The sequence below is a fragment of the Bufo bufo genome, chromosome 2 (assembly GCF_905171765.1).
Source record: "Bufo bufo chromosome 2, aBufBuf1.1, whole genome shotgun sequence".
Classification (NCBI taxonomy): domain Eukaryota; kingdom Metazoa; phylum Chordata; class Amphibia; order Anura; family Bufonidae; genus Bufo; species Bufo bufo.
Genome location: NC_053390.1, coordinates 617,466,269 through 617,489,650, shown reverse-complemented (window position 1 = coordinate 617,489,650; position 23,382 = coordinate 617,466,269). Strand labels below are relative to the sequence as shown.

Below are 23,382 nucleotides of genomic sequence, written 5' to 3'. Positions count from 1 at the left end.
GGCCACTGCTGGCTCGTCATCTGAACTGCAACGATCGAGATAATATCCTTCGTCTTGAGTCGGTAAAAGTACGGGCCCTACCACCGTATGATAATGGCACAAGATGGCAGGGTATTTATCTTCTGGGTACAGTTGTTATTTCTAATAAGTGAATTGCCTTTCTGAAACGTGTTATTAGATTATATATGTTTTGTTCCAATTATTTTATTTATTTACTATATACTCTGTGAGTCATTATTGCATTTCCAGTGACCAGACTGGAATCTCTTCAATCTATGGGTTTCTTACATCTTTTGGATTTCTTGCTGCTGCTGGAATATCACGGGGATTGGGAATCTCCACATAAACTGATATTAGTCTTTATCCATGTCCATAAATATAATCCACGTATCATTTGTATGCAAGAGGCGCATAAATTTATGTTGTTAAATAAACCATGTGCTCGATGGGTTAAGCATTCTTATCGCACATCTCACTTAAGAGGTGTATCTCTTATTGTGCACAAGTCCCTTAGGTGGGAAGCAGCACAACCCACAATTTACTCTGAAGGTTGATATATATTTTTGTACATGCATACAGAAACAACATCCCTTATGTTACATTAGGCATTTATAATCCTCCTACAGTATTACACCAAGCAGTGGCTTTCGCGGTTACCTACCCAGGTATGAGGGTGATATGCTTTGGAGACATTAATATGGCAGCTTATGTGAGACTAGAGAGATGTCTTGTGAACCCCACCTCTAAATTGAAAGTACCTCTTTGGCACTTTTTGGCTGGTTGGATGCTTACAGATACGGGTATCCCACATCTCAGACATATTCCTGTTATAGTGGGGACCATCAAGCCATCTCTAGAATTAACTATGTAGTCTGCAATCCTTTATTTTCTAGAATTAATAGAAGATATCTAATACACCCCAAGATCTATCTCAGACCATTCCCCGATCATTGTGACCACACTCCTCGGATGTTGACAAATTCACATCTTTTGGTTAGAGCAGATTGGCCCTAATCTAATTCCAGACCAGTTATATATATATTTTTTTTATGATAGCAGCTCATGCGATAGTCCACATTTATTACGGGACACGCTAAAGACCTAACTCAGAGGTTGTCTACAGTTCTCCATGAATGCCAGGGAGACCGAATTGTCCAGGAAAAGTGCAGACTTTGAAGCGTTATTCCCCTCTGATCCATCTGACATGAATAAAATAGCTTGGTTGACTGCCAGTAGACTTTATCTGTTATACTTACATGAACAGACGCATACAAAACTATTCTTCAATAAGCAAATGTCCTTGGAAGTGGTCAATTAATCTTTGTAGTGGATATGAGTGGTACCCGGTGGGGTCTTCTGCTGTTGTAGCCCATCCGCCTCAAGGTTGTGCGTGTTGTGGCTTCACAAATGCTTTGCTGCATACCTCGATTGTAACGAGTGGTTATTTCAGTCAACGTTGCTCTTCTATCAGCTTGAATCAGTCGGCCCATTCTCCTCTGACCTCTAGCATCCACAAGGCATTTTCGCCCACAGGACTGCCGCATACTGGATGTTTTTCCCTTTTCACACCATTCTTTGTAAACCCTAGAAATGGTTGTGCGTGAAAATCCCAGTAACTGAGCAGATTGTGAAATACTCAGACCGGCCCGTCTGGCACCAACAACCATGCCACGCTCAAAATTGCTTAAATCACCTTTCTTTCCCATTCTGACATTCAGTTTGGAGTTCAGGAGATTGTCTTGACCAGGAGCACACCCCTAAATGCATTGAAGGAACTGCCATGTGATTGGTTAACTAGATAATTGCATTAATGAGAAATAGAACAGGTGTTCCTAATAATTCTTTAGGTTAGTGTAGTTCACTTAGGCTACATTCACACTTGTGGCACAGCATTCAGTCTGGCTGTTCTGGCAGAGAACGGTTTGCTTCCCAGAAACAAGGACTCTGTTTGGGGACGAGGGATCACAATAGCGATCACTCCTCCCCATACTGTGAAGGAGATCGCTGCATGTCAATGCAGCGGTCTCCTTCATTGAACGAGTTGGCATCTGTCGGGAAGGAACGCTTCCAGGAGCAGGAATGTAACTATAGAGGGTTGTGTAGCAGGACTGTTGTGTCTGTGGGGGACCAGTGATTCCTTTGTCATATAAGATTTTACTGATTTTGCATTTGGCCCCAGGAAATTCAAGTTCTACCTCTTGTTTCCTGGAGGTCACACTTATAATAATGATAATAACTTATGATAATGAAATATCCAGTTGTTCTTACTTTACATCAGTGTTTGTTTTTTTCTATGCACAGAGCAATTGCTGATTTTGGTAGAATTCCTAATTTATTTTTCATTACACCTGGCCTGCAAAACTAGAATACTTCTTCAGCTCTATATTTTTGGGTAATGAAAATCCCATTTCACTTTATTTTTCTGCTACGGTAGTTTGAAAGTTGTTTCCTCGTGTTCAGATGATCTTATTTGCTTGGCTCAACAGCCGGGGAATATTGCTGCGGCCCCGTGCTCCATTGAAGTCCGTCGGAGATGGACTTGTTAAAGTTATGCTAGGTCAGGATTTTTTTGCTTAGAATTAACAGTCTAGTCTGTGTATGAGAAGTTACGGAACTTGACCTATTACTGTGGCAACCTATAAAGTAAAAAGCTTCCACTGGAAACTACTGGATATGTGTCACTCATAGGGAAGTACTGAATTTAGGCCGAACGCACAATTTTTGCTGCAGCATTCTGTTACACTATTAAAAGTTATCAATGCTAAATGTGAAAAAGCACAAATAATTTACACTGATATTTTGTTCTAATGACCATGGTTGTGACTGCTAAATCTGACACTATGGTTAGTGAAAAACAGGAAATATTCAGCGTTGGTTGATTTTATTTTTAAATGACACGGGTCACACAGGACCCAACAGTAGTCAGACAATAAAAAGGGAAGCCTGCTCCTATCACCTCCCAAGCCACCATAATTGTTGGGCACCAGAAGATAAGTCCTGAGGAGAGATTTATTTAGACTGACCTTTCATTTTCCGATGTTAGAAAGAGGAGCAAGTAACACTGATACATATAGAAGGACATAAGAGAAAGTAGGAGAAAGAGAGGAAAGAAGCAAAGACAATAGAAGGAAAAAGAAAAAAGGGGGGGGGGGGGCTCTGGGTCAGTACGTAGCCCTAGCATAACGCTAGGGATGAAACTCAACAGAGCTCTTTGATGACCACCAGGAAACTCAGAGCAAAAGGGTGAGGGGTGTACTTACTTTTGTGAGAAACTGTATATGTGAGCCACTGCTTGTAGGTAACCACTTACGTATGCCCATCTTTGCAGTTAGGCAGAAGTAAAATAAGATTGATTGCTTCTATGCAAGACAACTGGAAATCATGGATGTAGGGTACCAGCAACTCCTTAGGTGTCATGGTGGATATTAATAATAACTCCTAAGTAAAAATGGCCAAATTGTGCCCAATTAGCCATTTTCCCTCCCCGGAGTCATGGGACTCGTTAGTGTTACAAGGTCTCAGGTGTGAATGGGGAGCAGGTGTGATAAATTTGCTCTCACACTCTCTCATACTGGTCACTGGAAGTTCAGCATGGCACCTCATGGCAAACAACTCTCTGAAGATCTGAAAAAAAGAATTGTTGCTCTACATAAAGATGGCCTAGGCTATAAGAAGATTGCCAACACCCTGAAACTGCAGCACGGTGGCCAAGACCATACAGCGGTTTAACAAGACAGGTTCCACTCAGAACAGGTCTCGCCATGGTTGGCCAAAGAAGTTGAGTGCACATGCTCAGCGTCATATCCAAAGGTTGTCTTTTCAAAATAGATGTATAAGCGCTGCCAGCATTGCTGCAGGGGTTAAAGAGATGGGGCGTCAGCCTGTCAGTGCTCAGACGATATGCCGCACACTGCATCAAATTGGTCTGCATGGCTGTCGTCCCAGAAGGAAGCCTCTTCTAAAGATGATGCACAAGAAAGCCCGCAAACAGTTTGCTGAAGACAAGCAAAGGACATGGATTACTGGAACCATGTCCTGTGGCCTGATGAGACCAAGATAAACTTATTTTGTTCAGATGGTGTCAAGTGTGTGTGATGGCAGCCAGGTGAGGAGTACAAAGACAAGTGTGTCTTGCCTACGGTCAAGCATGGTGCAGGGAGTGTCATGGTTTGGGACTGCATGAGTGCCGCCTGCTGTGGGGAGCTACAGTTGATTGAGGGAACCATGAATGACATACTGAAGCAGAGCATGATCCCCTCCCTTCCTAAACTGGGCCACAGGGCAATATTCCAACATGATGATGATCCCAAACACACCTCCAAGACGACCACTGCCTTGCTAAAGAAACTGAGTGTAAAGGTGCTGGACTGGCCAAGCATGTCTCCAGACCTAAACCCTATTGAGCATCTGTGGGTCATCCTCAAACGGAAGGTGGAGGAGCGCAAGGTCTCTAACATCCACCAGCTACATGATGTCGTCATTGAGGAGTGGAAGAAGATTCCAGTGGCAACCTGTTAAACTCTATAGTTCCCAGAGAGTTAAGGCAGTGCTGGAAAATAATGTTTGCCACACAAAATATTGACACTTTGGGCACAATTTGACCATTTTCACTTAGGGGTGTACTCACTTTTGTTGCCAGCAGTTTATACATTAATAACTGTGTGTTGAGTTATTTTGAGGGAACACCAAATTTACACTGTTATACAAGCTGTACACGGACCACTTTACATTGTATCAAAGTGTCATATCTTCAGTGTTGTCCCATGACAGGGGTGTACTCACTTTTGTGAGATACTATAAGTACCTGGTAATGGAGTGCAGCGCTGTTATATGGGCACTATGGCTGACGCTGTTCAGGAAAAGTACATTAGACACCAGATCTTTCCTGCATGGTCAAAGAGTGTTATCTTGAGTTTGAAACAAGGCTTTGCCTAGGGTCAGGCTTCGAATGGCCCACATTACACTCAGTTCTTCCATGACTAAGTGTCATCCACAGCAAGTAATATTTAGGCCTCTTTCACACTTGCGTTGTTGGGATCCGGCATGCACTTCCGTTGCCGGAGGTGCCCGCCGGATCCGGAAAAACGCAAGTGTACTGAAAGCATTTGAAGACGGAACCGTCTTCCAAATGCTTTCAGTGTTACTATGGCACCCAGGACGCTATTAAAGTCCTGGTTGCCATAGTAGGAGCGGGGGAGCGGTATACTTACAGTCCGTGCGGCTCCCGGGGCGCTCCAGAATGACGTCAGAGCGCCCAATGCGCATGGATGACGTGATCCATGCGATCACATGATCCATGCGCTTGGGGCGCCCTGACGTCACTCTGGAGCGCCCGGGGAGCCGCACGGACGGTAAGTACACTGCTCCCCCGCTCCCCGCTACACTTACCATGGCTGCCAGGACTTTAGCGTCCCGGCAGCCATGGTAACCATTCAAAAAAAGCTAAATGTCGGCTCCGGCAATGCGCCGAAACGACGTTTAGCTTAAGACCGGATCCGGATCAATGCCTTCCAATGGGCATTAATTCCAGATCCGGCCTTGCGGCAAGTGTTCCGGATTTTTGGCCGGAGCAAAAAGCGCAGCATGCTGCGGTATTTTCTCCGGCCAAAAAACGTTCCGTTCCGGAACTGAAGACATCCTGATGCATCCTGAACGGATTTCTCTCCATTCAGAATGCATTAGGATAATCCTGATCAGGATTCTTCCGGCATAGAGCTCTGACGACGGAACTCTATGCCGGAAGACAATAACGCAGGTGTGAAAGAGCCCTTACTTTGGTTCCCCAAATTCCCCACTTGTACTAGCCACCTTTTTTGAGAGTTATGCCTCATTCACACATTAGTGTTTTGGTCAGTGATATTCATCAGTTATTTTGAGCCAAAGCCAGGTGGTTCGCCTGTAAACACAGAACAGGTGCGGATCTCTCCCTTATTTCCTATCTCTGTGCAGTCTCCAAGCCTGGTTTTGGCTCACAATCGCAAATCACTGACGTGTGAATAGGGTCTTAGGGAATGGGGTACGGCATAGCAATGCAGACTTATGTGTCTTTTAGAATAAGTTGGCAATAGTGTCGCAAACGCATTGGCCAGGCTGCAGCTGCGGTGCGACTGAAAAACCGTGCAGGCATGCAGGTCTGTGTGGTTTTCAAATTGACTGAAAAATTCAATGTAAATTCATTGTTACTTGATTGTTGCCTTAAGCAACAGTCAATTCACAATTAAGTTTTGAATTTGCTCAGACTTGCATCTCCACCTCTCAGCCTCGACCTGGCCTCTGTGGGGCGCTCTAACCACACAGGAACGGCTGAATAAAATACTTCACACAGGAGAAAAACTCAGCAATTTGCATTTAATGTACAGCACACTAGATATATTTTTATCATAGTAGGAAATGCTCCTTAGGTTTATGTCCATTTGCATATTGTAGTTGCATACATTTTGATATTGTGCTATAAATCCAGCTAATTTCCCATGATGGCCCTTAATAACCTATGCATTGCTTTAAAATCCCTTACTGTATTATTTATGCCGCACGTGTCGGAGCTCAGAGGTGCGCAGTAGTATTGTCAGGTCATACTCAGGTTGCAGTGATTTCCAGATGGTGTGCTAGGTAACACTACACCGTGATGCTGAGTTTGATTTTTCAAGTCACCTGTAAAGGTGTGGTGATAATATATGAGGTGGGGTGTAGCTTTTGGAAATGCACCTGGCACACAATGGGCACTCAATTTTGCAGTAAAATTGGCAAGCCATTGGTCACGGTTTCCCTGCAAGTACAGGTGAAGCACATGAAAACCATGACCTTGGTCATACCGCTTGCGGGAATCACGCTCCGTGTGAGAGAGGGGTCGTTCTTTCTGGACTAAAGGTTGTATTAGACTGCCAGATGTTCTGGCAGATGTTCGCTAACGAGAATTCCTATAAACGCTCATTAGCGATCATTTGGCAGCCTAAGGCTAGGTCTACACGATGACATGTGTCGCGCAACACATAGGGCACAACTACACTGCAACATGTGTCGCTCGTCAGTTTTTATAGTAGCCTATGGTGTCACGCTGCGACTGCGACAGTTGCAGAAAAATCCATTTGAATGGGTTTTTGCGACGGTCGTGTCGCAGTCGCAGCATGTCGCATGTCAGTGCGACACCATAGACTACAATTATAAAAATTGTCGCGCAACATTGGTGCGACAAATGTTGTCGTGTAGACCTAGCCTAATAACGATCTGACGTCTGCACACCACTACCCTGCATGGGGACGAGCGATGGCATAGCGATCACTCCTCCGCATGCCCAGGAGGACATCGCTGCTTCCCTTCTGACAATCGTCTGCGGCATCGGGGTGTCTAATACACCCTTTAGGAAGCGCATGGCATTATCATGATTGACAATGCTGTTTGCCTCTGCGTGACCTTTCTGTAACGGAATCATACTGACAGCTTTATGTTAGTATGATTCCGTTACAGAATGGTCAGGCAGAGGCACACAGCATTATCAATCATGATAATGCAATGTGCTTCCTAAGTCCAGAACGCACAATCCCTCTCTCACACCGAGCGTGATTCTCTCAAGGGACATACTCGTGTGAAAGATCTTAGTGCGGTTTTAAGGGTACAGCCACATGGTCAGGTTTCTGCAAGTAGTTTTGGAAGCCTAAATCAGGAGTGGATTATAAAAGGAGTGAAAGTATAAAGGACAGATACAACTTCTCCTTTTTTTTTTTTTTATTCACTTCTGATTTTAGCATTCAAAATTTTCTCCATGTGGTCGTACCCTAATTGGAAACAGGAATTGGACATTATTGAAACTAGATCATCACCAGCATGCAGGTATGTACTGCATCTTTCTTGCTCTCAATACACTCTCCATGTCTGAAAAGTCTTGGGTATTTTAAGTCTCATTTAGGGTACTTTCACACTTGCGCCAGAGGATTCCGGATCCGGCAATCGGAACACAAACGGATGCATTTGTGAGACGGATCTGGATGCGGATCCGTCTCACAAATGCATTGCAATACTGGATCCGTCTCTCCGGTGTCATCCGGAAAAATGGATCCGGTATAAATTTTTTTGCATTTTTAAAGGTCTGCGCATCCGTTTTGCCAGAACACTTCAATGTAAATTAATGCCGGCTCCTGCTTTCCGGCAAATAATCAGTATTTTTGGCCGGAGAGAAAACTGCAGCATGCTGCTGTATTTTCTCCGTCCAAAAAACGTAAGAGGGACTGAACTGATGTATCCAGATGCATACTGAACGGATTGCTCTCCATTCAGAATGCATTAGGATAAACTCCTGTGACGGAACACAATACCGGAAAACAAAATCTTTATCTTACTGATAAGGGTTATTAGATGACCGGCACAAAGTGAAAGTAGGATTCACACAGTAGAAAAACAGGTAACCCTTGTGACAGAACGGCTCAATATTTTTAATAAAGACCAATTGAAAAAATGTAGTCCCAAATAAGTAACCTGCAATCATTAAAAGAAAATTGTCCCCAAAGGCTTACATAGCCTTTAAGTTTACACCAGACCTTAAAGGAATTTTGCAAGAATAGGGACAACCTCCCCCTACATTGCTTTACAGCTCCTTCTCTTGGCCTGCGATGCTCCACTGCGCTTTACATCACCACAGCCAATCACTGGCTGCGGCAGTGACCTGCTCCCTTACTTCATGACAAATGGTCACATGATGCAAGGATATGCATTTGCCGCTGTGGCCAGTGATTGGCTGTGGCAATGTCAAACCAGATGATTACCTCAATGGAGATCATCGCAGGTCAGGAGCCGGGATCCACCGCTGGGAAACAGGTAAATAATTTTCTCTTTACAGGTCCAGTAAAGTGGACAACCTCTTTAAGTAAGTAAATCTGTCCCAACGTGCGATACCCTTTAGTAGAATTTGTACTTGGATACAAAGCAAAAAATGTTACATTGCAACTCATTTTGGGACACCAACATCCCATGTTTTATTTCTTTATCTCTCTTGTCAAGATCAACCCTGAGATTTAATGGTTTTCCTTCTTCCGTTCATGCAGTATGAAATTTCCTATGCTTTGCATAGCTTGTGTACAGTATATGGAGTTGAGTGATTTTGTATCTTCTCTTTAATGCCTGCCAGCGTTCAGTACAGCCATGTTGGAGGAGCTCTGGTGAACCTTGACATACACAGTAATGAACATTGTACAGGAAAAGCACCAATAATATCTATGAAATTGTATCTCTGTGCATAGGGTCAAGGTGGCTTTACGGCTCAATCACACAAGTCATTTTTACATCTGTTTCAAACAGACCGCTCTTGCAGTGAAAACTTGCGTTCTTCACCCAGGACTTGCCCATTCACAGGTCAATGGGTCAGTGAAGAAGTCTGAACCACATAGAAGGGTGGCCTGTTTTTGTATTTTACTGATGGTTGTAAGGAGATGCTGTGTTATATTCTTCAGTCATGCAAACCGATGACATTGCTTTGGAAATACTAAAGCAAACTGAAGGAAAACATAACATTTTTACTGACAGAACTTTCAACGAGTTTAAAGAGGTTGACCCTTCCCATACATTGTGGCCATATCGCTAGGATTTGTGGGCTCCGTTCTACAGATAGGTGCGGGCCCCAGAGGTATGCTAGCGATATGCCCCCAACGTATGAGATGGCCCAACCCTTTTAACATTGTTTGTGTGCATCAGCCTAAATTCAATACTATGGCCCAGATTTAGCAACCCTCAAGATGGTGTACACTTAGACAGGCTGTCTAGATCTGCACCAGGTTTATCACAGTGGTTCAGACTGGATGATAAATCTGGTTGAGTCTATACCAACTATTGTTCGCCTTACGTTGAGACAGATTTTTAAGCCAGAATTGACCCAAAACTTTGTTGAAAATGGCCCACCTTCGGCCCAGCCATCTTGTCCTTCACGTCCGAAAAAAAGTGGACAAACCCTATATGCGTGACAAAGAATCATGTTTAAAAAAAGAAAAAAGCTGGACATCTCATGCCACACATTTTGTATATTCTGAGTCAAGAAGAAAGGTACAGAGGACACATCTGTATGTGCGTGTCTTCTAATGTTGCCTTGAGATTACTATGGAATATCCGCTCCGTTTTAGATCTACAAACACTTCTCTCCGATAAAACGTGCCTTTATTTCTTGCTCACAGTTCCACACCGGCTTGGCTTGGTTCATCTGAGCGGCTCATTTGTTTTTATTCCATCACGTTTCTATGTATACAGCTTACACATAATATTGACTCCGTTTCATCGTTCTCGAAAATGCACAAAGATATGCTTTCTATCCATTTGGCAGAGTGCTTTATAATTGGCACTAGAACTGCGACCATCCTCCCTGCCAACTTTGGAAAACTCATTGCATTAACACGAGGCTTCCACTAATGAAGCCATCATACACATTGCACATAACATGGGACACAGCCGATAATGTGAATAATGCCGTTGTATAATTCCCCTTCAGTTCTTGTAACGGCGGAAAGTTAATTAGAGGTTGGGTTGCGCAGACAGCTACAAAACCCTACATGTAAAGTGACAGAAAGGGAGAGGGAGGCACACCATGTAAAGAACTCTAAAGAGATTGCCTTTATTTCTCCTAGGCTTCACCAGCAATTAAAAGAGTCCCTGGAGAAGCAGCTGGAGTCGCTCCCTAGTAATGCTGCTCTGGCCAGCGAGGCTTCTGCAGAACAAGAATTCATTCAAAACCTACAGGAACAATTGCAACTCGCGAATCAAGTAAGCCGGAAGTCTTGGGTTATGCTGAAATCCTTTCCAGTGGAAGCAATGCACCGTCCTGATGGTATCGCACCTATGTGTGCTTCCTTCTCCCATGAAGCCAAGTCAGGATAAACCTAAAAAAAAAATAACATTGACGAAATTAAACCTTTTATGACTTTGGTAAGAGCTATTTTAGCTCTGCTGGCACAGCTTTCTTAAACTACACAGATGTACACTAACTCACGAAACATCTGTGACCTATTAAATTAGCTCTTCATATATGGTGTTAGAATAGAAATCCTATCTGGAGTACACAAGGTACAGCAATATACCGCGCAGCCCTTCAGCCTGTGATGGCGCGTACACTGGAGATCGGTGAAGCAACACTGCCCCCTGCTGGAGAGCTTTGTACTTCTGCTTAACCTTCATTGCAATTTTATGTTTAGTTTCTGAAATGGCTGCAGTTTTCTGCGCTCAAATACAGGAGAAAACAAGTAAATTGCTCTGCTGCTTTCACGTAAATTATTATTATTATTATTATTATTATTATTATATATATTAAAAAAATAGCCTAAGTCCTCTATTCACATTATTACTTATTACTGGTCTTCTTTTTATAGGAAAGGGACAGTGCATTACAGCTGTGGCAGACGGTTGCGCAGGAAATGGATCGCTTGCAAGTCATGTACCAGAAACATATGACGGATGCACATTTACATGTGGCAGAGAGACAGAAGCAAAAGGTAGTCTTCTGCTTAGGCTGGAATATACACGACTGTGTGAAAGATTTAGGCAGGTGTGGAATAATTCTGGAAAGTAAGAATGCTTTCAGTATATTTTAGTTTATTTCTATCAATTAACAAAATCCAAATTGAATGGACAAGAGAACTCTTTGTAAGATCATGTGCTACTTGGGGTACTTTCACACTTGCGATAGAGGATTCCGGCAGGCAGTTCCGTCGCCGGAACTGCCTGCCGGATCCATCAAAACGCATGCAAACTGATGGCATTTGTCAGACGGATCAGGATCCTGATCCGTATGACCAATGCATTGACATGCCGGATCCGTCTCTCCGGTGTCACCTGGAAAAACAGATCTGGCATTTATTTTCTTCACATTTTTTGCGTTCTGAGCATGCACAGACCGCAATGCCAGATCCGTTTTGCCGGAACACTCGGGGGCCGGATCCGGCATTCCAGCATGTTTTCTGGAATTTTGGCCAGAGATAAAACCGTAGCATGCTGCAGTATTATCTCCGTCCTGAAAAGTCAAAAAGACTGAACTGAAGACATCCTGAACGGATTGCTCTCCATTCAGAATGCATTAGGATAAAACTGATCAGTTCTTTTCCGGTATTGAGCCCCTAGGACAGAAATCTATGCCGGAAAAGAAAAACGCAAGTGGACGTGTGAATGGAGCCTTAGTATGATCATGTGCTACTTAGTCTTAGTATAATCATGTGCTACTTAGTCTTAGTATGATCATGTGCTACTTAGTCTTAGTATGATCATGTGCTACTTAGTCTTAGTATGATCATGTGCTACTTAGTCTTAGTATGATCATGTGCGACTTAGTCTTAGTATGATCATGTGCTACTTTTGATGAATCAACTTCTTTTTTGGAGCCAGAGACAGTATGACAGTATCCCTCTCATGTGACGGCACAGAACATGCTCACCTGTTGGCTCTTCAAGGATTGTTTTGAGCACGTTCTAGTCCCCACTGCCAAAAGATGGCTTTTGTACATCTACAGTTTCTTGATAGATCAGCAGAGCATGTATTGGTTCCACCAGAGCATATTACGGTAGTAGTCATGTTTCAGATGCATAGTCCTTCATCAGGCTGTGGTGGGTTGTGTTCTTGAGTACGCTACTCACAGTAATCTGCTTTCCACCCTAAGCTGATGAAGAACCGTACATCCAAAACCACTCTTCAACTGTAACATGCTCTGAGGGAAACCAAGAAACTAATTTACATTCACTTGAGATTGAGAAATAAGTCCTTTCTTCTCAGCCACTGAGTTTGGCACTTTAAATAGCTGTTTATTGGATGCAGTTGTTTCCACTGGTGTAAACCCAAGCCAAAGTTTTGATCCAGAATGCCAACCTTTTTAGAAAGTATGTGGAATTTACTATATATAATGGGGGGTCATTAATTAAGACCAGCATTTTAGATGCCGGTCTTAATAAACCCGTGCACTGGCGGTGGATCCGCCGAAGTTCTGAAGAGGCGCTGGCCTCTACATAACTTTGGTGTATCCACCACCAGTCTAAATGTAAGACCGCCTCCTTGGTGGCTTAAATTTAGACCATTTTAAACTGGCGTACATCTGATAGTAAATGACCCGCAATGTATTTGTTGGTCACTTCCAGCTCTACTGTGTTATTTTGGGTGCTGGCAGCTGCTGAGAACAGCTGTTTGTTGGAGGTGTTGCACCCTTAGGCGCCTTTCACACGAGCGAGTTTTCCGCGCGGGTGCGATTCGTGAACGCGTAGCACCCGCACTGAATCCTGACCTATTCATTTATGGTTCAATAAGATTTTATTATTATTATTATCAAATACAATCATAAGAGAACATCCCAAATTGCAGTATACATACCGCATACAAAGATACATTGCGACATGCAATCATGAACAGCAGTACAGCATAAAGGACAAGGTATAAGCATGTATCTGTATCTGTATAACAAACAGTCAGCTGACAAAAAGTCAGAGGAAACAAAGGCCCTAAAGGGCTTAATAAGGCCTCAAACAAATGATGTATAGGCCAATAATTCTAGACAAACTTGACATAAAAGGGGGGAAGACAGGGTGACACACAAGAGGAGGGGAGGGGGGGGGGGGAAATCATAGGTCATATCTAGAGAATAGCTAGGTACTATTAAGGAGGAGAATCAGGGAGAACCCCAGATGGAATCCTGACCTATTCATTTAAATGAGTCTGTGTACATGAGTGTTTGTTTTTTTTCATGCATCAGTTCTGCGTTGCGTGAAAAACGCAGCATGTTCTATGTTCTGCATTTTTCGCGCAGCCCTGGCCCCATAGAAGTGAATAGGGCTGCGTGAAAAACGCATTGCATCCGCAAGCAAGTGCGGATGCAATGCGTTTTTCACTGATGGTTGCTAAGAGATTTGTAAACCTTCAGTTTTTTATCACGCGCGTGAAAAACGCATTAAAACGCATTGCACCCGCGCAGAAAAAAATGAACGCAATCGCAGACAAAACTGACTGAACTTGCTTGCAAAGTGGTGCGAGTTTTCCTGAACGCACCCGGACCTAATCGTCACGCTCGTTTGAAAGAGGGCTTAGGCCTCTTTCGCACGAACGATATGGATTAGGTCCGGATGCGTTCAGTGGAACTCGCACCATTTTGCAAGCAAGTTCAGTCAGTTTTGTCTGCGATTTCGTTCAGTTGTTTAGTTTTTTTCCGCACGGGTGCAATGCGTTTTGATGCGTTTTTCACGCGTGTGATAAAAAACTGAGGTTTACAAACAACATCTCTTAGCAACCATCAGTGAAAAACACATTCCATCTGCACTTGCTTCCAGATGCCATGCGTTTTTTACTGAAGCCCCATTTACTTCTATGGGGCCAGGGCTGCGTGAAGAACGCAGAATATAGAACATGCTGCGTTTTTTACACAACGCAGAACTGATGCGTGAAAAAAATGCCCATTGAAATGAATGGGTCAGGATCCAGTGCGGGTGCTATGCGTTCACGTCACGCATTGCATCCGCGCTGAAAACTCGCTCGTGTGAAAGGGGCCTTACTGATGTGATAATGATAACCTATCCTAAGGCTAGGTCACCAATACCTAAAGCTTAAAGAGGTTCTCTGGGAATTACATAAAATTACTGAAAATACTTAAATATTACTTTATTATAAATATATTACCAAATACCTCTTATTAGTTGTAATGGCTCGTATTGTCTAGGGAGCAATCATTTGGAGAAATAAAATGGCTGCTGTCCTATTAGTACACACAATACCTGTCCTAATCACACAGGAGGACAAGTTACTTCACAACACTGAGGCAAAGAATTGCCTCATTCTCTTCTCTACTCTACTTGTCAAGTATTATGATCCTGAATACAGCTGAAAAGATCTTCAGCTGAATCTCTGTAGGAATGGGGATCATGAGGAGACATGAAGTACAGAGAGGAGGTGGGCATGTGGCTAATGAAACGCAGCACTTGTATGGAGTCTCCATTACCACAATATGTCCTGTCCATTCTCTCTGTACTTCATGTCTCCTCATGAACTCCATTCCTACAGAGATTCAGCTGAAGATCTTATCGGCTGTATTCGGGATCATAATCCTTGACAAGTAGGGCAGAGATGAGGATGAGGCAGCTCTTTAGCTCAGTGTTGTGAAGTAGCTTGTCCTCCTGTGTGATTAGGACAGGTTTTGTGTGTACTAATAGGACAGCGGCCATTTTATTTATCCCAATGATTGCCCCTAGACAAAGTGATCCATTCTAATGAAAGGTATTTGGGAATATATTTATAATAAAGTAATATTTAAGTATTTTCATTTTCTTAATTCCTGAGGACCCCTTTAAACAACTGCTTTAAAGTATACCTCCTCCCCTCTGACCTTCTGCATGGAGTTTATATGTTCTGTCCGTGTTTGCATGGGTTTCTTCACAATACTCCAGTTTCGTCCCACACGCTAAAGACCTACTGGTAGGTTAATTTGTAATTTAGGTTGTGAGGCCTATTGGAAACGGGAACTGATGTGAGGGTTGACAATGTCTGCACAGCACTGCACATGCCGTTTTTGCTTTTACATTAGTTTATTTGGAAGTGTCATGTTGCTTTACACTTTGAAAGAATAGCAATTGGTTAGCTTTTAATTTATCTCTTAGGAAGAGCTAACAAATCTTCAGCAGTTCACCAAACAACTTCATGGCGCACATGAAAAGTCTGAACAGGTAGGTGAGATACCCATAAAGACAGTATTGACTGTGATGTGTGAAATGTAATGGAAAGGGTGTGTGAAAGAGCGGCTTTACTGAAGTATGAACAGTGCACATTTAAGGGTCCATTACAGGCTTCTCATAAGGTAAGTCTAATGGTGTGTTAAAATCACAGCTTCACTCCATTTTACACTGAATATACTTTTTAACGGTGTGTGTTTAAGTGACTGATAACTATTGCTATAAAGGATAAAAGGTAGCAAGTTCCTTTTCCTAGGTCCTTATAAGAAGTGTACACAGACTGTATATGAAGCCACTTCTGATATATCTGCTTTCCAGTTCATTTTTGGAACTTCCACCCCAGCCTGTGGAACCTGTGGAAAAATCCACGCACTTTATTCTGGCTCGCTTTCTTCACTGGTCTTCTGTAAACCTCCGGACGGATGGGGTCACATACGTCGTTGTGCCCAGTGACTGGCCTGAGTAGTCACTGCTGTGTCACATGCTGCTTGAGGAAACATCTCTGCTGAGCTAGTCATTGACCGCAGTGGCACAGGTGACCCCATCCATCCAGAAGACCAATGAAAAGGGCCAGGGAGTTGGAATGGAGTTGCACAGAGCAGGTGAGTATGGAACATTCCACAGGTATCTCAGGCTGCAGGAGCGGCCTGGGAAGTTAAAGAGTTAAGGGGCCTCATGCTGTAGGCGGGTCCAAATTGACAGAAGGTTGGGCAACACAAGTACATGGGACCAGCAATACCGTAGTGCAGCACAAAATGCCGCCCCTGCAGAACCAAATACCACAGTGCAGCGCAAAATACTACCACCCCCGCTGCAGTATTCAACTGCATCACAGTCCTGAGGATGGTGATGCAGCTGAATTCAGGAGGGAACAGGTCAAGTGCATAAGTACCTGATGCTCCTAGCATTTATTACTGCTGAGAGCATGTCATCAATAAGAGATCGGCGGGGGTAATATTCCAGGCATCACTGCTGATCAGCAGTATGAAAGGGTATTAGAGTTTGTGCGAGCGCTTCATCCTCTTGAGTATTTACCTGCACACCGCCCCCCCTTCTAGCGTCGATGCAGTGTAATTACAACTTTTCGTCCCGCTACACTGCACTTCCATTACAATCTAGACAGCATGTAGGTAAATATTGAAGAGGATGCAGCGCTCACATAAGCGCCACGACCCCTTCGAACAGCTGATCAGCAAGGGTGCGCAGAGTCGGACCCCCACTGATCCGATATTGATAAGTCATCAATATTATATCACTGCACAACTTGCCTTTTCAGCTCCCACAATGCACTGTTCTCTGGTAACAGGAGTCCCACAGATTCTGAATTTACCTTTCTGTCAGACAAAACAATAAAACATTATGTAATTAAAAGTGGTGGACAATAATATTATTGGAGCAGGTCATTCAAGAGCGGAGTTTTAGTTTGATCTTTTTTATTAAATAATTGAAGTAGAACTTTATTTGCTGTGCAGAGTCTTTGGCAACTCTCAGCTGATGTTACTGCTGTGGCCGAGGGTGTGGAAAGTTCTAGTTCAGGTCCTGAAAAATCTTTTTTCCATTTTTTTTGAGGCCGTAATGTGTGATAAACACCATTGAATCAAGCTATTTGCTTCGAAGACATCAGTAGTTTAGTATACCCTTTGGATTAATTTCATGCACATGTTCTGTGGTTTCTCGTGTAATTGTGGTTACCAGGCGTTGTGAGAACATGCAGGACATTGAGTCATCTCCAGACATAACCCAGCACTTGGTTTTGAATAGACTGAACAGCAAAGGGTTAGAAAGGAAATCTTTGTAACGGTTTAGTCAGCTGTGTATCTCTTACTAATGTAGAGCTGTCTATGGCCCTGCGTTATTACAGTCTAGTCACATTATTATGACCACCAGCTCATATCCAGAGTAACCGCAGTGTGCAACATAAACAGCAGCTAGATGGGCTGGGAGTGACTCGGTAAGGGTTGTCCAGGTATCTGGAGACATGCCGACCGCAGTACACCCCACAGCTTCTGGAGGGTGTGTGAGGGAAGATCGATAGAGAAAACTCAACGATTGAGGTGGTCCCACAGATGCTTAACTTGGTTCAAGTCTGTGGAATTATGGGGCCAGGGTAGTACTTGGAAGTCTTGGTCATGCTCTTCCAACCATTGTTGGACATTTCTAGGCATGTGACATGTCGCATTGTCTTGCTGGAAGTTCGCACGCGACCCAGGGAAGTCCAACAATGTGTATGGGCGTACGTGATCTGCAAGAATATCCAAATCGGTTGAGAGTGCCTTCCACATGGATGAGTGGGCCCAGAGAATGCCACAAAAACATTCCCCAGACCATAATGCTACCGCCACCAGCTTGTGTTCTTCCAGCAATGGTTGCAGGGTGTTTGTTCTCTGATATTTCTCACCTGACATGCCAACATCTATCCGTTCGATGAAGCAGAAAACATGACTTATTGGCAAGCGGAGGTCCTATTCCAATACTGCTGTGAAAATTGAAGCCTGTTCTGCTAATGTAACTTCATTAGTAGAGGTGCAGTGACCATCCGTCAGTTTTGGAGCCACATACGTGTAGGGTTCGCTTAACCTTTGATTAACACACACATCTAGTAGCCCCCTGGTTCATTTTAGCAGTGAGGTGCTCTACTGCAGTGTGCTGGTCTGTCCTTGCACACCTTCGTAGATGACCTCTCACATCAATAGCACGCGGTGCACTGCAGTTTTCACATCGCTTATTCGCAGTGGTGCCATTTGTCCTCTCACTATACACTTTCACCACAGCAGCATGCGAACAGTTCACAAACTGCACAGTTTCAGAAATACTGCCATCTTTGGACCCAAAGACATTAAACATCCATTTTTGGAACTCTGATAAATCGTACCTTTTACCCATGACACTAAGGACTTCTTTCATGAGCCATGTGCTGCTGATGTAGAAAGTAGGAAGTGGTCATAATAATGTGACTTGACTGTGATCTTACTTGAAGCTTTAGTCCTGTTACAAGACTTGTTCAAAGGTCAGACGTTAACTCCTAGGGAAGCAGCCCTCAGTAGGCTGCACTAAAGTGACCGTTTTCCTTTTTTCTGGAGGAGCGCTACTTTGCATAACGTTTTTTTGCCAGGGAGCATTGTCTGGCCTATAAGACTTACTATGGTATATTAGGCATTTGTTGGTTGACAACAAAATGTCCAATAGGTACGGGTTCCACCTCTATCTTAAGAGTGGGTACTACAGTAAATGGAGAGGTGCCTGTGCATGTACGCATCTCTCCATTCATTGTCATGAGACTTCCGATAATAACCAAATAAGTGTGCTCCGCTACTGTCAGAAGTCCCCTAGCAGTGAATAGAGAGAGCAACCTCTCCATTAATTGCAATGCACAACTGGGTTCAGTTTTTGAGATAGGAGCAGGTCCCAGAAATGAACCTTGAATTCACTTTCTCTGTTCTATCAGAACATTTCCTTTGCCAGCAAGTGGTTGTTATCTCAGTCAACTTTTTCCTGGCCAGGAACGTTGTCAGGTGTATGCTAGATATCTCTTCCCACACTGATGTGAGATATTTCTATATTTAAACTCTGTCTTCAGTGATGTCCTATTAGAAGCCCTCAGGGCGTCATGTTTGTACAATTTATGTATAAATATGATGATTGGACTTTTCCTTTTATTCAAAAGCAAAACTAAAAGGGTAGACTTGCACTGAGGCAGCTGACAGCCCATGTTACATAACCAGTCACTCTCTGAAGGGTGGGAGAAGGTGCGAAACATAATTTATTACTGAGAAAACTATTTTAGACTTTTGCACAGAGCTATGTATGCTTTTTATATCCCAGCCACCCCACAAAACCCAAGTAGAGTAACAGTCTGTCCTAAATCTCAGACCCCTCTAATATACCTATGGCATGGGATATGGGCTGGCCCCTCTACCCAAAAGCTCTGGCAGAAAATAAGCACTTATCTCCTCACACTAGTCACTCTTGGTTCTACTTTCCGTACAATCTATCCATCCTGTGGGACCATAAGAAAAGGGCTTATCTGTCATGCCCTGCTCAGGCTATGTGAGATTAGTAGCACGTGTGTAGCCTTTTGTTTTTGTTTGGAGTGGAGCTATATCCGCCTCCATTCAGGTGCACTGGGTGGGGTCGTTGGTTTGAGTTTAAATTACGCCCACTGTGCGGGTTATAGCTTTTGTCTGGCTCAGAGGAAGGAAGGAAGGATTTACTGTTCCTGCTCAGTAAAAGATAAGTTGGTGTTGCTTTCTTGTGGTTGTCTGTCTAGGCTGTTAGAGAGACGCCTGCCCCCTCCAGGTCCTGAGGGAGCAGGCTGCCTCTTTCCCCCTTTCACCATCTTAGGGATTTTAGGGTATCTTCAGCCTAGGCACGGCGACACGGTCAGGGTCTGAACGTGGGCATAGAAGTCTAGGGAGAGCTGGTAGGGGTTTGTCAGGAGCTGAACTTCATCCCCAGCTTCTTGCCTAGACACTTGTTTGTTTATATTCTGTGCATCTTGTATCCTGTCCGCCGTGACATCATCCTCAAGGAGACAGGGAAGGCATGAAATCAACCACATTATCTTACTGGTAGCAAAGCGTGAACCTTTAAAAATTGGCTACTGTAGGTCTCTCAACTCTCTGTAATGAATAAAGTATTCATACCCCTTAAACCTTTCCACATTTTTTCACTTTACACCCACAAACTTAAATGTATTTTATTGTTTTTTTTTGTTATAGAACAACACAAACTAGCAAGTATGTGTGAAGTTAAAAAAAGAAAATGATACATGGTTTTCAAAATTTTTAATAAATAAAAATATAGAAAGTGGGGAGTGCATTTGTATTCAGCTCCCCTGAGTCAATACTTTGTAGGACCACTTTTTTCTGCAGTTACAGCTGCAAGTCTTTTGGGGTATGTCTCTACCAGCTTTGCACATCTAGAGGCTGAAATTTGTGCCCATTCTTCATTACAAAATAGCGCAAGATCAGTCGGATCGGATGGAGAGCATCTGTGAATGCCAATTTTCAAGCCTTGCCACAGATTCTCAATGGGATGTAGTCTAACACATAAATGTGCCTTGATCTAAACCATTCCATTGTAAATCTGGCTGTATGTTGAGGGTTGTTATCCTGATGGAAGATGAACTGCCGTCTCAAGTCTCAAGTCTTTTGCCGCCTCTATCAGGTTTTCCTCCAGGATTGCCCTGTATTTAGCTCCATCCGCCTATCCATTAACTCTGACCAGCTTCCCTGTCCCTTTTGTAGAAAAGCATCCCCACAGCATAATGCTGCCACCTCCTTGTTTCATGGTGGGAATGGTGTGTTCAGTGTGATGTGCACTGTTATTTTTCTGCCACACATAGCGTTTTGCATTTAGGTTAAAAAGTTAAACTTTGATCTCCTCTGACCAGAGCACCTTCTTCCACATATTTGCTGTGTCCCCTACATGTTTTGTGGCAAACTGCAAATGGGACTTCTTATGGCTTGCTTTCATAAATGGCTTTCTTCTTGCCACTCTTCCATAAAGGCCAGATTTAGTGGTGCACAAGACTAATAGTTGTCCTGTGGACAGATTCACCTACCTGCGCTGTACATTTCTGCAGCTCCTCAAGAGTGACCATGAGCCTCTTGGCTGCTTCTCTAATTAGTGCTCTTCTTGCCTTGGCTGTCAGTTTAGGTGGATGGCCTTGTCTTGTTAGGTTTGCAGTTGTGCCATACGCCTTACATTTTTTATAACATAACCCTGCTTTACACTTCTTCACAACTTTTTCCCTGTCTGGTGTGTTCTTTGGCTTTCGTGATGCTGTTTTATTATTATTATTTAGTATTAAAGCGCCATTCATTCTATAGAGCTGTGCATATGATAAGGGGTATACATACATAATACAGACCGTTGCATTAAGCATGAACAAGACGAGTTACAAACTGGTACAGAAGGAGAGAGGGCCCTGCCCGTGAGGGCTTACAATCTACAAATTTGATCACTAATGTTCTCTAACAAACCTCTGAAGCCTTCACAGAACAGCTGTAGTTATACTGAGAATAAATTACACACTGGTCGACTCTACTACTTTACTAATTAGGTGACTTCTGAAGGTAATTGGTCACATTGGATTTAATTTAGGAGAATCAGAGTACAGGGGGTTGATTACAAATGCACGCCACACTTTTCAGATTTTTATTTATTAACAATTTTGAAAACCATGTATTTCCTTTTCACTTCACACATACTTAAAGCATAACTGTCATGTTTTCATCAAAAAATCTATTTTAGCATATGTTACTGCTGCAGCAGCATTATGCATAAAGCAATCTTCAGTTTCTTCACATACCATCTTCAGTTTCTTCACATACCATCTTCAGTTTTCCCCTTAGTTACGGCTGTCTTGAATCATACAATATGAGGATCTTCTCAAGATGGCTCCTCTGCCAGTTCTCCGAGGCCAAAACTGCCTCCCCTTACTTCCCATACACACTTGCTGTAGTCAGCAGCTTCCTGCCAGCCAATCAATTGGTTTACTGGGAGACACGCCTCCTCACTCTGAAGCCTAATGCAGCCATGCAGTGTGAAGGACCGCCCCTCTGTTTTCTGTTTACATTAAGTTGGGAGACAGATGAGCCCTAGCAACGGTCTTTTAAGGGAGCAGTGGAAAGGGACAGGAGACATTAATGAAAGCTGTTATTATAAGGTAATTACAGATCTTTTGGCAATCCTTGACAGACTAAGGCTCCATTCACACGTCCGCAATGTGTTTTGCGGATACACGGAAACACGGATCCGCAAAACACGGAAAGCGGCAATGTGTGTTCCGCATTTTGCGGACCGCACATTGCCGACATAATAGAATATGCCTGTTCTTGTCCGCAATTGCGGACAAGAATAGGACATGTTCTATTTTTTTGCAGAAACGGAAGCACGGATGCGGAAGTGCGGATCCGCAAATGGGGATGCGGACAGCACATTCCGTCCCCATAGAGAATGAATGGGTCCGCACTCTTTCCGCAAAATTGCGGAAAGGATGCGGACACATTTTGCGGACGTGTGAATGGAGCCTAACTCGGGTATACATGCCTAGCTCTAATAAGCTAGCAAATAAAAATAAAAATATGACTGTTATCCTTTAATATTTTGCGTTGGTCTATCACATAAAATCCCATAAAATACATTTTAGTTTGTGGGTGTAAAGTGAAAACAAAAGTGGAAAAGTCAAAGGGATATGAACACTTTTTTAAGGCACTGAAATGTGCATACCAAATATTTCTGCTACCGTTTGTTTACTTTTTTTTTTTTTTTTAAAGTAGAAGAAATAAATCCTATATATGATAAATATTTTTTAACACTCTAAAGAGTCCAGAAAAATAGATTGTCCAAGTGTCTGTGCTAGAAGAGACTTTTTCCCAAACACTCCATTTTTACAATGTGTTCCCTCAAATAGATGGTTTCTTCCATAGTATGGCACAGGAGCTGCGGCTGCACCATCTCCAGTGTAAGCCGGCTGTAATATAGAGCCGGGCTCCCACTGATCGGAGTTAACTACTTTCTGGATGGTTTATGCCTTAGATGACGTGCGCTTTCCCTTTCTGCTATTGAGATCTGTCATAGGATCTCAATAGCGGGGGAAAACGCTTCGGTTTTGTCCCCATTCATTGTCAATGGGGACAAAACTGAACGAAACGGAGTGCACCAGAATGCATTCTGTTCCATTTGGTTGCGTCCCCATCGTGGACAGAATAATGCT

General features: G+C 43.3%; 1 protein-coding gene across 3 annotated transcripts in view; it reads left to right on the top strand.

Annotated features, from left to right (window-relative positions):
• The window catches only part of SCLT1 (sodium channel and clathrin linker 1), a 140,383-nt gene that overhangs the window by 37,950 nt on the left and 79,051 nt on the right, over nt 1–23,382 (top strand). For all 3 annotated transcript variants that reach the window (XM_040418447.1, XM_040418445.1, XM_040418446.1), the window contains exons 7-9: nt 10,602–10,737; nt 11,340–11,462; nt 15,591–15,656. In XM_040418447.1, coding sequence (XP_040274381.1) covers nt 10,602–10,737; nt 11,340–11,462; nt 15,591–15,656 — 325 coding nt within the window. The remainder of the gene's footprint in view (nt 1–10,601; nt 10,738–11,339; nt 11,463–15,590; nt 15,657–23,382) is intronic.